This window comes from Desmodus rotundus, chromosome 8, assembly GCF_022682495.2.
Source record: "Desmodus rotundus isolate HL8 chromosome 8, HLdesRot8A.1, whole genome shotgun sequence".
In the NCBI taxonomy this organism is placed as follows: domain Eukaryota; kingdom Metazoa; phylum Chordata; class Mammalia; order Chiroptera; family Phyllostomidae; genus Desmodus; species Desmodus rotundus.
In genome coordinates this window covers 112,680,580-112,695,275 of record NC_071394.1, presented here as the reverse complement: position 1 = coordinate 112,695,275, position 14,696 = coordinate 112,680,580, and the positions used below count along the sequence as shown (strand labels likewise).

General features: G+C 37.7%; 1 protein-coding gene across 4 annotated transcripts in view; it reads left to right on the top strand.

Annotated features, from left to right (window-relative positions):
• ZNF385D (zinc finger protein 385D) overlaps positions 1-2,524 on the top strand; it is a 741,503-nt gene extending 738,979 nt beyond the window's left edge. For all 4 annotated transcript variants that reach the window (XM_053930206.2, XM_024565923.4, XM_045200169.3 and 1 more), the window contains one exon: positions 1,855-2,524. In XM_053930206.2, the coding sequence (XP_053786181.1) occupies positions 1,855-2,088 (234 nt within the window). In that variant the 3' untranslated portion in view covers positions 2,089-2,524. The remainder of the gene's footprint in view (positions 1-1,854) is intronic.
• The last annotated feature ends 12,172 nt before the right edge of the window (positions 2,525-14,696 follow it).

The window sequence follows — 14,696 nt, the reverse complement described above, 5'->3', positions numbered from 1 at the left end:
GGATCTGATCTTCTTGAGTTGGGCTCGGGTTTATGACTGAGTGTGGGGAAGGGAGAATAGCCTAACTCTTTTGAGTGGGGTAAGTAATCACCTAAAATCTGGTCTTGATGTTAGTGGATATTTTTAGGAAGGAACATCAGTGAAAATCAAGATTTTTGTACCTCTCTTTTTATTATCTTCAAGAGACAAAGCATTGGTGTGATTGATACCCTCAAACACATTTTGGATTTTGAGTAATGCAGCCTCAAAGGCATGACTTACTTTATTTAATTATTCACTCACGGTCCCTGTGTAATGCCTGGGAGGTACTCGCTGGGAAATGCTCTTTTCCCATTTCTCTCCATGTGCTTTTTAGATTGGTAAACATACTAGCACTTTACATTAGTAAACATACTGACTTGGAACTTTTGTAACATTTTAGGGGAAATCTGTGAACCCCTTGACATTTCAAGTTAATATTTATGAGCACACGCTTTTTTTCTGGCTAATTGCCCATAGCTTTCATCAGAGAGCCCCAGGGCACAACGAACAGTTAGGAATAACTGATATACTGTATGTACTGACTGGTGTGCATTTGGAAACGTTTTCTTCCGCATAGACCTTATTTATACAGTTGACCCTTCAACGACGTGGATGTGAACTGTGCAGGTCCGCTTCTATGTGAATTTCAATAAACACAGTTGTCCCTCCGTACCCACAGGTTTTGCATTCATGGATTCAATCAACCTCAGTTCAAAAAGATTCTTTTCAATCCACAGATGGGTATCTTCAGATGGGGAGGGCAGGGCCAACAGTAGTTAAATTTGGGGGGAGTTAAAAGTTACACAGGGATTTTCGACGGCACTGGGGATGGTTGGCAGCCATAACCATCCCCCTAGCATTCTTCAACGGTCAATTATAATTGGTGGTATTGTGTGCTGCTGACATAGGAAAATATAGTTAAGGGAAAACTTCAATCATCTATTATGAGAACTAAGTATGAGTTGACCCAATTTTATGCAAATGAAATCACTTTACTCAGAAGCAATTTTATCTGCATTGAGAGGCTGTGCATTCTGTTCAGAGCTGACGTTTCAGCATCTCTAGTCACAACCTCGAGTGCTGTCTCTGACCAGCAGAGCTGCAGCCTTCAACAATCAACTGAATGGTTGTTAAATAGACCGACAAGTCAAAGTGTGCTGATGGTAGCATCCAAAACCTCCTTAGCTATAAATATGTCACTGTTTCCATAAATGGGAACATCGTCTGCATGAGGACAGCCATCTTACTGTTGCTACTAGCCAGAGAAGGAACTGGTTTTGTCGGTAGGATTGACCTAATGTTGTTACCATTCCACAAAGATGAAGCAGAACATGCCAAACTTTGGGGGAAATAAGGTTACTTCTTTATTGAAAGTGGAATTTTGATATTTTTATTTTTCTTAATTAGTACCACAGACCTCTCTATGCTACTCAGTTACACACTAGCATAGCCTATAGTAACGACAGCATTCATGAATCTCTCTCTAAAAATATTGGTTCCGTGGTGGAGTAAAAATCCCCAATTTTTTTCTGAAGATGAATACTTTCCTCAGGAAGTGTATGTATCAAGAAAAATAAAATAAGATTGCTGAGTACTTTTCTAAAGAACTTTTCAAAACCCTAACTTGGCCATTTTCAGGAATCTTCCAAGCCTCGCAAAAGAAAGATGTTCTCTACACGTTCTATTATTTTTATTGTCAATTCACAGTTGTGACTTTATCTTTGTAGTTATTTCCTGCTCTATTTAAAAAGCTCCCCCACCGTATTGGATTCTAAGTGTAGACTCCAAAACATTTGTCCTTGTAACTAACTCTTTTTTTCCCCTCCCTTGCAGGTAAAATTAGTCTTTTCAAAAGAACCTTCAAAGCCATTGGCTCCACGAATTCTACCCAACCCGCTGGCCGCTGCGGCAGCAGCTGCTGCGGTGGCCGTGAACTCCCCCTTCAGTCTCCGAACTGCGCCCGCGGCCACTCTGTTCCAGACGTCCGCACTCCCGCCCGCGCTCCTGCGGCCTGCGCCGGGGCCCATGCGAACCGCCCACACTCCTGTGCTGTTCGCTCCTTACTGAATTCCACGTGGAGTCGTTGTACTGCAATAATTTTTCAAAAAACAAAAAACAAAACAAACAAAAGAGAACTATGCAGTGTTTATTTATAGTTTAAAGTATATCTGAAGAGCCAGGACTTTTGATAGTGAATTGAAAAAATTATTTAAAAAAAAAACGGAGGGAGTTTGGGGAGGGTGGGGAGGGATGTTATTTTCTCCAAATTAAAGCATTCCTCTGGAACATTGGTTGTTTTAGAAGTGATCTCCAGCATAACTTGTAGTGGTATCTAGAACTTCTGAAGCCTTTGTGACTGTGCTTTTGGGGCGCCTACTTCCCTCTGCATTGTCTTTCCTGCTTTATGAAACAATTATATATTGTCTAAGGGCATTATCTGGTTCTAATGTGTATATAATAATTTACCCTGTAGGTTAAAATAATACAAAAGAAAAAAAACAAAGCAACACTGTGAATAGTAGTATCCGTGCTGGTTCTCCCGCTGTGACAGCAGTTAGTGGGCGTTTATCCCAACAGAAGTAGATGCAGTAGATGTCTTGTCAAACAATAGTGCTGTGTCTCAATCTATGCCACTAGGTTTTAAAGAATTGCAAAAGGTAGAACGAACAACTACTTCATGCCAGTAAGCAGTCTAAGAATGAATAAACACCTAACGGTTTTGTGGAGGTTTCCCTGGTCCACACTCTCCCCCGCCTATGCAGCTCGTAGATGACTTCAAGTTCAGAGCAACAGAACAGGACCAGAGAGGTTGGGGAGATATTAATAAAGACGATTTCTCACAAAGTACCATTTTACCACCCTAAAACAGTATTGTTGGAAATAGGGAAGTGTGGCGAACCTGTATCTGAAAACAGGTAAAACCATGCATCTTGGGTATTTAAAAAGAGATCGGTACAACTCTTCAGGTTCATGGGTAAGGGACAATCATAAGCTAGGATGGTAATGCAAAGTAACGATTTCTCATGTTAGTTAATATCCAGTAAAGACAGAATATTGAACCTCTGCAACATCCCTTTATATCATACCAGTAGGGCTGTCTCTTAGGCAAAGGTTTCTGCTTTGATTACGATGATAGGCATTAGCTATTGTTGTGGATTTTCTTTTCTTTTTTTTTTTTTGCTTTCCTACTGACATGATATAAACAATTAATATATATTTAAATGTTAACTCAGAAAAATAAATCTGGGTTCCTTGCAGACCAAGGATATATTGTTAAGAAAAAAATACTGGTAAGATGCACTTGACCATCATTTCCCTAGTGGAGTTGTCAAATACCGACAGCCTTTGATATTCACCATAAGGCTGAAAGGAGTTGATGTTTTACCTTTAAAACAAGATTTATCAGGGGTATATATAAATATATGTATATTGTATATATGTTAGAAAGATTAAGAGAATAACTTATAAAAAGAAAATCTATATAAAATAATTATATAACCATCCCATGTTACATGTTATCATTAAGTTGGTAACAAATGGCATAAAAATAGCCGTGCCTTTAATTTGTGATAAAGGCTATTTGCTTTTTCCCATAGAAAGCAAACATATACCTATCACTATGATGGGGTTTGATGCAGCCAGAATGTTGCATTAATAAGATCAATGGCAGTCAAACTTAGAAAAATGATAAGAACATGTACAAATCAACCCTACATGATTTAGGTTTAAAGAAAAAAAAATATTTTTGAAAAGGTTTTGTAAAGACTATTTAAAAATGTAGGGAAGGGCTGGGTATGGCCTTCCTGAAAACTGCTCTTATCTAAACTGTAGTAAACTTTCGCGAGGTAGAGAGATTCAAGATGAAACCATTCGAGAGAGAGGTATTTAGCATATGTCATTTTATATTTAAGAAACACCCATAGCGTGCTTGGTGCTCAACATAAAACATGGTCTTGGGAGTTCTTGTCTACCATCCAGCTATAGACCTTTGTCATATAAACATATCCTTAAAGCAGTTGGCTTTGTATATCTTTTGTTAGACAAACAACCAAAAAATAAAAAAGAGAAAGAAGGGAGGAGGGCAGGCAGGCAGGAGGGAAGAAAAGAAAAAACTATGAATATTTTATCAGTCTTCGCTACAAAGAATTTTAAACTATAGACGGTGTGCTTAAACACGTGGGTTAGCATTAAAATTTGTGTTTGAGAGTATCTGGTGATTTTGCATTTACCAATATCTCTCCTCTTTGGTCTTAGCAAGTGTTTGTTGTGTTCCACCCACAGACTCTGCTAGTCCATCAGGCAGAGAGTTCCTGAAGAGTTTGTTGTCTGGGATTCTGTCTATATCTCGTGCAACCATCTTCGGGCCGTTTTGAACTTTAGTTTCCTTCTTCTGCTTTGTCAACTTTTAGCTTTCACTATACGTCACCCTGAATTCCTATCCAACCACTGACACCTGATAAAACCTCTCTTTCTGCTGGGGAACTTAGTGTTAATTGACGCAGTCTCACTACAGTGTGCTTTTGCTGTTCCTCCCCGTTTCCACCATAGCGAACAAGCCAGGCCCCTAGAAGTCAGGGCCTGTGGGTTCCAAGAGTTCTGGATCACAAGGCGTTACTAACTTTAATGATTTTCTGGGAACAAACAAATCAGCCATATTTTCTCCATCAGCCATATGAGAAAACTCAGAAATACGTCAGTCCCTTCTGCCTCACTTCACTATGGAACCATTTTTGTTGAAATGGTCTCTTAAATTGGAGTTGTAATCATCAGTTGTCTTTTCCTCACTACCTAATAAAGGATGAAGCCTAACCTTAGAACTTACAATGGATTCTCTGTGAATTGTTTCCCCTCACTCCACGTATGTATCAACACCAGATCAACATCTATTAGAGTTCAGGCAGGTATAAAGCTATATTCTTTCCCTGAGGGAACTTTATTCATGAATAAAGATCAATAATTCAGATTGGTCAGCAGTAGTGCTTTGAAAATCCCCAAGGGTGATCTCGCTTTATGGATATATATGTATGTATGTATCCCTTCCCATTCATCACACCCATGGCAAGGAAGTGAGAGAGAGAACAGCTCTGATTTCATTGGAAACAAATATAAATGCGTGAGTCAAATGCTCTGGAAAAAGCATTGTTGCACTTCATCCAGATCATCCAGACAAACGGGAAACAGTTGTTGGGGAGGTACTGTATTCCTCTTTAGAGAAAACAGGTGATTACAAATGACAAATTGCTCCTCTCACTGGCCTGAAATTTTGATGAGTGGTTATTCTATTCACATAAGCAAACACAGGTGGCTTTTGGCAATTTATACCATCACCGCCTCATCCAATAGGATTGTGATCTTTAGGTATTCTTGGGTTTTCCCTCATCTATTGTTAACAATTCACTGCTGTTACCATCATATATGTATGTGTATGCATACACACACACATGTTTTTTAAAGGTGCTACATATTTTGCTGCCAAGAGAGTAGTTATACTCAGAAATTAAGAGTGGTAAATCACTAAACAAAGGATTAAAAATTAAAATACAATGACGTTTTAAAAATAGGATCAAAGTTTATTGTAGGTATGCCCATGTAAGTTTCTAAGGAACAAAACCAATAAGCAGCAAACATGAGCATTAAATTTCACTTACAATTAAATTTTAAACTCCTATCTTTGTCTCCCTACACATGTAATGTTTCAGCTTTCCTGAAGAAATCAGATTACAAAGCTAAAAGATGACTCGAGTGATTGAGAGACCTCTTCCTTCATCTGAGCTGAATTGGTGTATAGAACTATCTTTCTGTTCACAAGCATGGATAACATTGTATCAATAACTAGTTGTATCTAGGAAACATTACAAAGTGTACGGAAAGCAGTGAGCTTGAAAGAAGCCAAAGTCTATTGTAGACTTTGTCTCTGACCAGCAGGGTAACTATTAAATAGTCAGCTAAAGCGTTGTCCTTAATTTCTTCATGAGTAATATAGATGACAGTGAATAAAAGCGGAGCTGGTTTACTGTTTCTGCATTTAAAGGACCACTTTTCTCATCCGCTCAGGAATAAAACTGCTTTCTTGTAGTGAACCACGCAGCTCTTCACGTATTTTGCATGTGTCCTGAAAAGCGTTCTGTATTCCTTTCCATCCTGAGTATATACCACACAGTAGGCTATTCTTCTGACTAATTGTAGATTTCACCACCAATTACCATAGGAGGTGCTAATTCATGATGGACTTACAACAAAGTCATGAAGGGTACACTGTGTCTCTTTTCTCAGTCTAGAACACAATGAATTCTGAACAAAACAAACCCCAATGAAAGCAATAGAAAGTTGGCCATGTGGGTGTGGAAGGGAGCAACAAATTTAAATGCCTCCCTCTTATTCCTTTGGATGAGCTTTCTCCCTACAGTGCAAGTGGGCCTCATTAACTATGCCCTGGTTTTGCAGGTATTTTAGCTAATGGCCACATATTAAGACCTCGTGCCCCCACAGCCAAAGGATGATTAGTTATACCCTCTCTCCATTGTTAATAGCAAGAATACCAGGCATGCCTCATTTGACTGCACTTCGCTTTACTGAATTTCACAGGTGTTGGGTTTGTTTTTGGTTGGTTTTTTTTTTTTTTTTTTTTTTTTTTTTTTAACAAATTGAAGGCAAGACCCTCCACCAGAAAAAGGATTAAGGTTTGCTTTATCTCGAGACGTGCTTTGTTACGGTGGTCTGGACCCAAACAGCTGTATCAGCATATCTCCGAGATGTTCCTACACACGCTTTGTTGCCATCATCTGGAGCCAAACCTGCCCTGTCTCTAAGGTATGGGTACATTGGAATGCAGTACTGACAGTGAATGCTTTACCTATTGATTGCTATTGGTTTTCATTAAAAGGGCAGGCGTTTTTGGAGCATCTCAGCTGTTCTTTGTAAGATATTCTTCAGTAACTACACAGGCTACTCTCAGACACTGAAATGGATCATTTGTATGGCAATTCTCCATTGTCTACTTACTGTTTCTGAGAATGATATCGGGGCTTCCAGTGAAAGACAGATATGTTGAGATATCATCCTCAAGAGTCCTATGAGGTTGTTATTTCCAGAAATGGATTTATACTTTACCAGAATTATGAATGGTGAAGGAAGGAAGTCTGCACTGGAAAAACCTATGGGCAACTTGATTAGACATTCATGCAAGTTTCAAAGGGTCACAGAGTTTAAAGAATTCTCTGGCTGGCTCACACGTGAGACACAAAGTACTTGAGATTATGGAAAATTTAGTTTTAAGGATCAAGAAGAATTTCATGGGGTGACGTGTTTTTTTAAAAGGAATTATGAAAAGTGTGTGGGAGTGTTAAATATTGGGGAAGAGCCTCGCGGCCAAAGGGTCTGGGCCAAAGATTGATGGTCTCAGAACAATGGGTGTGGTTTCTGGCTTTAATACAAATTATCTGTGAGGAACCCCAGCCAACTCACTTGTCATTTTGATTATTCTTTGCTGGAAAAAAGTGGGATGGGTGGGTAATAATGAGGTTTACTTTATAAAGATACACTTTTTAATAGGCTGAATTGTCGAAAAAATAATAAGATGCTTGTGTTGCAAAATTGGTTCCAAAATCTTAAGCCTAATTCCTATAAATTTCAATAAAATTGTTCTAAAATACATCTTATACTTACAGTGTGCATATTCCCACATATTTGAAATTAGATTGACCTGATACCAAAGCAATGCCATAAGTAGCTATATTTGACACTCAATTTTTTTCCATAAAAATATGTGATTTTTTTAAAAGACACCTTTCCTTATACACATGGCGCTGTATGCTAAGAACATTTCTTCCCTTGGGAAATTTTTTTAGTCATTTTTTAAATTCATTTTATCACTTGAAATCTCATGTCAATTCAACTAAGGTTTTATTATTTATTTATAACAATCATTTCTGCTAGTAATATTTAATTTACTGGAATTTTACAATTAATGTTCAATTGCCTCCTAAGAGTGGTCACTGGAAAATGTAGTATTGCCCAATGTGTGATGAAATATTCAACTCTCATGAATACTGGAGTGTTGGCTAGTTTTAAATGGTTATTCTTAACAACAGAAGTACAAACTGACCATATCGAATGAGTTGAGTGATGGCTACGCTTATTTACTGACAAGGAGCCAGTTTGAGCCTTAGTCCCATGGCTAAAAATAGCTTAATCCCAATGCATTTAGTGATTACAAATTGAAGACAGTATTTGTTTTTGACAACCAGGCTTCTGATTGGAAACTTGGGCCTTAACTTTAAAAAACATAGAATAATATTTCAAATTAAAAACAATAGACTAAGTTTTGTCCACATTTGTTGTAACCCTGCAAAAAAAAAAAAAAAACAACCCTTAAGGGTAAAATGTGATTTCTTTTTGTTTCTCTCCTGGAAATCCCATAGCTTAGAAAATACTAGCAGGGCTTTGTTCAATATCAACCACTTTGCAAAAGGTTTTATCAGGTTTTAAGTGACAACAATAACACCTCTTATTTGACAGAGCATTACCACAAACATTAAAGAGGTACAATAGACATGACTTTCTTGATTTAAAATAAAGAATAAAGAAATCAAGGATGAAAGAAATTGACTTGCCGGTAGCTACACAGATACGGGTGTCTGATTCATCAGTCAGCTACAACGATGCCACATTATGGGAAAACTAGCATTTTCTGTCCCCATCTGCACATTTGGGAGCCTAACTTGAGTGGAGGAAGCTCAAATGCTCAGGATGCAAATTTGTGCCGCCTTAGCAGCCCATGTTTTCAGTAACTGACTTTGCTCTTTTCATCTCAGCAAATCATGCGGAATAACCTTTAGTCAGAGCTTTTAGATGTCCCCAGGTAGACATGGACCATTGAGATGGAATTTTTGTTTTACATTTTGATACTTGAAATATGATTCTGTTATTATTATGTATTTAATTGCATACCCAAAGAAATACTCTTTGTATGCCAGTAAAGCTCTAAATTTAAAATAGGACAATTTGCAAGATTTGTATCATGCAATTCTTCTGTTTTAAGTCATATAATGAAATTCTCCCCTATGCCAATAATTTCCCTAATATGAAATGAAGCTGCTATCAATTTTATTGGCTCAAGCATGTAAAATATAGCAATTTCTATCCTGTCTCTGGTTCTGTACTAAGTTAAACTTACAGCTGTAAACAAGTTAATCTTTATTTTTATCAGGAATTCCTTAAGAAGAACTTTTCAGTTTCACTAAGAGAAAGACACTAGTGCTCTTTCTATGTGATGAAAGCTACCTGGCTCCTTCAGCAGCTCTAGAAACACCTGTAGCCCTCATCTCCTTTGTTTTGGACAATATCAAAATTGTCCAGGCAAATGTAACATTACTGATAGTTTTGGGAAACTTGTATATATACATTCTTACTCTTCACTTGGTTCATGAAATAAAGATGGTTGCTTATTTTCCTCTTACTCATAAATAATCCATAGACAATGTGTCCATTTTGGGGAAACATTTTCCTTCTTAGTTGAAGTTTTAAGGCTCTTTGGGAAGGGAATATCATAACAAATTGTGTATTCTGTATGTTCTACTCTTGTTATATCTTACTATTTAGAAAAGTACAGAAAATAGACATGACATGATTGTTCCAAGTGCCAACTAAGACTTTCAGTGACTCACAGAACATGTGTCTCTAGACTGTTTCTCAAAAGAAATGTGTTTGCAGGGAAAAATGATAAAATGCTTTGTTTTTATCTCTGAATGATGCCTATTCCATTTTCCCTTCTTTCTCCCCTGTTAGACAAGAGTTCTCTTTGAACTGACCACTTAGTACATTTCAATTCATTGTAAAGCAGAACAGTTACTTTATTTATATCAACTTTAAATCTTTGTGGTTGGTCTTGGCTGAAATCAAATTTCAGTGCTGATAAGAGGTGTAAGATCATAGCCCACGTTTTCATAGGACTAAAAAAAGATATTTTTGCCTGAACAGTGTTTTTTCAACACATTTTCATCGTCCCCCCAAAATCTAAATATGAAAGAATTCTTTTTTAATTGGAAATTCTGATTTCTCTTGAAAAATTAGAACCATCTAAGAGTCCTAGTGTAGCATTCCTACTAATCAGCTATTAGCTGCAGTTGAACCCTGACTGCCCCCTTTGGACAAAGCAACGTTTTGAAATTTATTATGATCTACACTCCAGACCCAGTTACTGTCTCAGGCCTGTGTGATCACTGGTTTGCAAACCCCAGCGTGAAATACTGGTTCTCATCCACCACATCCTCTTTCGCCAGCTAGTTTGCACGGCCCTTTTTCTCCCTCTCCCACCTCCCCCTGATTCATTATTGCTACGTTTATCTTGTAATGCTTTTTGATTTTCCTTTTCATTTTGGACAGGCAGTTTATAAGGTGCAATGTTTTGCAAACATCAATTTCATTAAGGCTCCCTTCACCAGAATATGACCTGTGACAAATTAATGACTAGAATGTGTGTGGGATTTCTCAGAGTTGACATCCAGGAAAGATTTGATTCAGGCAGTGGGTGACTAAATTCAAAAAAGGGATTCTGGCATTTTCTCAGTGTTTCGCTACAGAAGAATTTGGCTTCAGCTATTAGCAGAAATATAATTTTAGGAAGAAACACCAAGCATATTTCATATGAAAATAAGTCCTTATCTCTTCTTCCTTTAAGTAAAATATGAAGAAAAATTCAGAAATAATAATGTTTCTGATACACCATTGCTGAATACATGTTGTTCTGTTTTCAGGGCCACAGACAACTTTCCTGCAAATACATGTCAGTTGCTAGATTATTAGTTTGAAAAAAATCCATATGAAAGTATTTTTATTAGGTTGGCCAAAGAGTCTGTATGGTGTTTTCCATAAATTAAAATAAACATTTTTCATTTTCACCAATAGCATTATTGATTTGGATATTTTGAGTATGTCAGCTATCTCCCAGGTAGTATAACATCAATTGTTCTCAATTAATGTCTAGATTTGATTGCTACCAACTTCAACTGGTCTACCTGACCGTGGAGCATCTTCTCATGAGAAATCTCCAGCAGGGAACCTCACAAACCACGTTTGACACGTTCGATAAGTCACAGCACCTTCTCCAAATACTGCACAAGTCTTTTTTTGTGTTTCAGTTGAGTTTTTACCTTTCTTGAAATAATAAAACATAATATGCCAAAAATGTTGCTTATTTTCTTCCATCTTCAATATTAAAAATGCTATACAAAAATTCATCAATTTTGATTTTTTTAATGCACGCTAATATGACAGCTGTCACAATAATATCTAACAAAGTCATTCTGAATGAAGTTAAAGACAACTTAGTGCTATTAGAGCCATCTTACAGGAAAAAAACAAATGGACTTTTTTGGCCAACCCAATATTAACTTTTGAAATAATTTCCTTCCCACATATAGGAATACAATTTAAAATATAGAATTAGCCATAGGATGCAAAATAGTCATCCTTATCTACCTGGGCAATAAAATGACACATGGACATTGATATTAACATCCATGATTTTTAAATTGCTAATTATCTACTAGAAAAGGTCTTGTTCATGTTGTTTTGCCTGGGAATTAAAAAAGAAATTAAAAAAACTAAGTGGATCTTAAGTTTCTGTTGAAAATCCCAAGCCATCAGCATAAGCCAAAACTACATTTAAAATCTGGACTAACATACAGTTTCGCATTTTTCAAAGTGCATAATCCAGGCATCGTCAATAAGTTCTGGCCAAGTCCTAGGAAATGGTGCATGGTCTTTCTAATCATAGCCTGGGAATTGTTACGCTGAAGCTAAAACCAAATGTCAGCTAGGGTCTGATGCTGGGGAAAACAATTAGAACATTACTGAATTACCCTCCTGTTAAAGAGTTCACCTTCAAAAGCCAGTTGTCAGCTTATCCTGTTTAATTCATTAATTGGAATTATTTTCAAGAATGTCAGAGCATTTTAGGTGGATCAGCTTATGATGGGAAAGACAATGTAAACATACCCTCTGCCCGTTTGTGATTTATAGCCACAAATACAGAACTTAACGGAAGCAAAATGCTATACAGGGTAGGAGAAAATAAAGTCTATTTGGGACACTGTTTCCTTTTCTCTAGATCCCTTTCGATGAGAAGTAGGAGAGACGGGGGCACGATTGCAAGCAACCCCTGGTGAAAAAAAAATACGGTTCTGCCAGATTTATGAAGAAAAGCCCGGTTTACGCTAACACATTGCCATTGTATACTGTTACACTCATTTCCCAGGGCTGCTAAAAGATTAGCCATACACTTTGATGGCTGAAAACAACAGAAACTCATTCTCTCGGTTCTGGAAAATGAAAGTCCCAAATCAGGGTGTTGGCTCGGGGAGAATCTGTTCCGTGCCTTCTCCTAGTTTCCGGAGGTTGCCAACAGTTGTTGATTTGTGCATATGCACTGCCATTTCTACTTTGTTTCCACATTGGGGTTCTCCCTGTGTGTCTTTACATCACCTCCCTCCAGGATGGCATGTCTTCTCCTTTTGTTAAATGAACGCCAGTCATAATAGATGTAGAACCCACCCTCCTCCCGTGTGACCCATCTTAAATAACTACATCTGCAAAGATCCTGTTTCCAAATAAGGTCACATTCTCACATTCCAAGGTAGGACTTCAACATGTCTTTTTAGGAGAGGTCGGCAACCCACTTTGGGCTTACTTCAGTTTTCCCAGAGAACTAATACCAACAATTTGTACCCTGCCCTTTAGGGGTTATTTATAATCTTAGGACTTGCCTAATTCTTGAGCTGAATCAGTACCACCATGGCCTCCACCTGTGTCTTGACATTTGAGGTGGCGGGCAAGCAAAATGGTACCCTGACAACTGTCTGTTCTTCTATTTTTTTTATTTCTCAAACCCCCTGTTCCTTACTATCCACAATCAATCCTGTTGTCTTAGGTTGGTTCCCTAGCAGCAGAACCCCAAATCAGATACTAATGAAAGTTGGTTTTTATTGAAGGGAAGGAATAAGGAAAGCAGGACTAGCTTCAGACTGGGCTCAGAGGAAGCTGTCAAGATTTTCAATATTCTTTAATACATTATTTGATCATTAATATAACCCAAGGATAAGGTATTAGAAGAGACATGTGGTCAGAAAAAGTGCTGAGCCAAGGAAAACAAAGGGATGGCTAAAAGGACCATTGGCAAGGCATGGGCCATCGTTGGGTAAGCTGACAAGTCATCCTGCTTTGCCTGGAATAGTTTCAATTTATACATGTTGCACTGGTGTAATAATTAATGGTGCTTCGTTTCAAGCTCATAAATGTCCTGGTGAGTTAACAAATTGTATGGAGAATTTATTTATGACTCTCCTTTTCCCAAATCATGAAATAAGTGGGTTGAAACTGATGATATATAAATACCCTTCCAATAATAATAGTTTCTGCATAGTACTCTGTACTTAATAAAACATGTTGCTTTTTGAGGGAATCTACTTGGGAAGGAGACAGAACATATCTCCTAGAGAATTATGATAAATTATAAGTGAAGTTATTGAATTTCCTCTTTGTCCATCCTTCTATCCCCTATCTACCCCTTCATCCATCCTTTATTACTGTGCAGTTACAACATACTTTATACTTTATTGGCAAATGGAGGGGAAGGTAACTAAAACATAATCAGTGCCAGGTTCTATACCAAATCCTATGCTTCTGTTATTTTAAATATCATTTTTTTCAATGATCGCAGGGACAAATGTTATCATCCCCATATTAAAAATATAAAATAACATCAGAGAAGTCAAGCAGCTGCCCCAAGATAAATAGTAAGTGAGCTTTGGAGACAATATTTAGATCAAGAACTCTAATGCCTAATTTTTTCCTACTGTACAATGCAAAATTTTTTATCAGGCTCTTTCATCAGGAGAATAACAAAATGTCACAGACACTTGCTAGAGAATAGATAACTAGAAGTCGTTTGTAGTCCAGGCTAAAGGACATAACTTTTCATTAAACCTGTTTGGGAATAATGTCAGCAATGATCACCGTGATGATGATGATGATGGTGCTGATGACTCTGGGCTCATTTCAGATTCAGACCACTTCATTTCTGCCATCTTTGCTTCTGCACTGGAGGAATCTGAGACACTCAGACCAAAGCAGGCATCCTATGTCCGGTCATGATCCCTCACCGCTCTTGGCAATGCTGGTTGTATTCCATTTCAAATTTATTTTATGTCATCCTCCGCGTGTTGTAGTCACTGTAACACAATAATAAGATTGGCGTGAGAGGGGTCATCAATTACACAGCCACAAGGAGAGGTCCTGCTGAACCTAATGAATTCTTTAACAGCAGTCAGAAATCACAGAACCCCGAGACTTCTGGTCATGGCCTCGTGCCTGCACCCGCCGTCTCTGAACAAGGGCTCCAACCTGGGCAGGTGAGATGTATGATAGGAAACGGACGTTTTAAATAAGGTAGAAAATTACAAGGCCAAATTTGCCTTCCTGAGGGCACTCTGAAAGCTCTGAGGACTAAAATATCTCCATCACTTAATGGAGGATCTTGTTATGATCTATGATCCATCTGAGATGAATTGCCTTCCATTTCTGGTATAAAAAATGCTTGTATATCTTAGGATCTGGGGTAATGACCTAAGGGTAAAGGAAAAAGTTTTGCAATTCTCTATAGTTTTTGAAGGATGTAA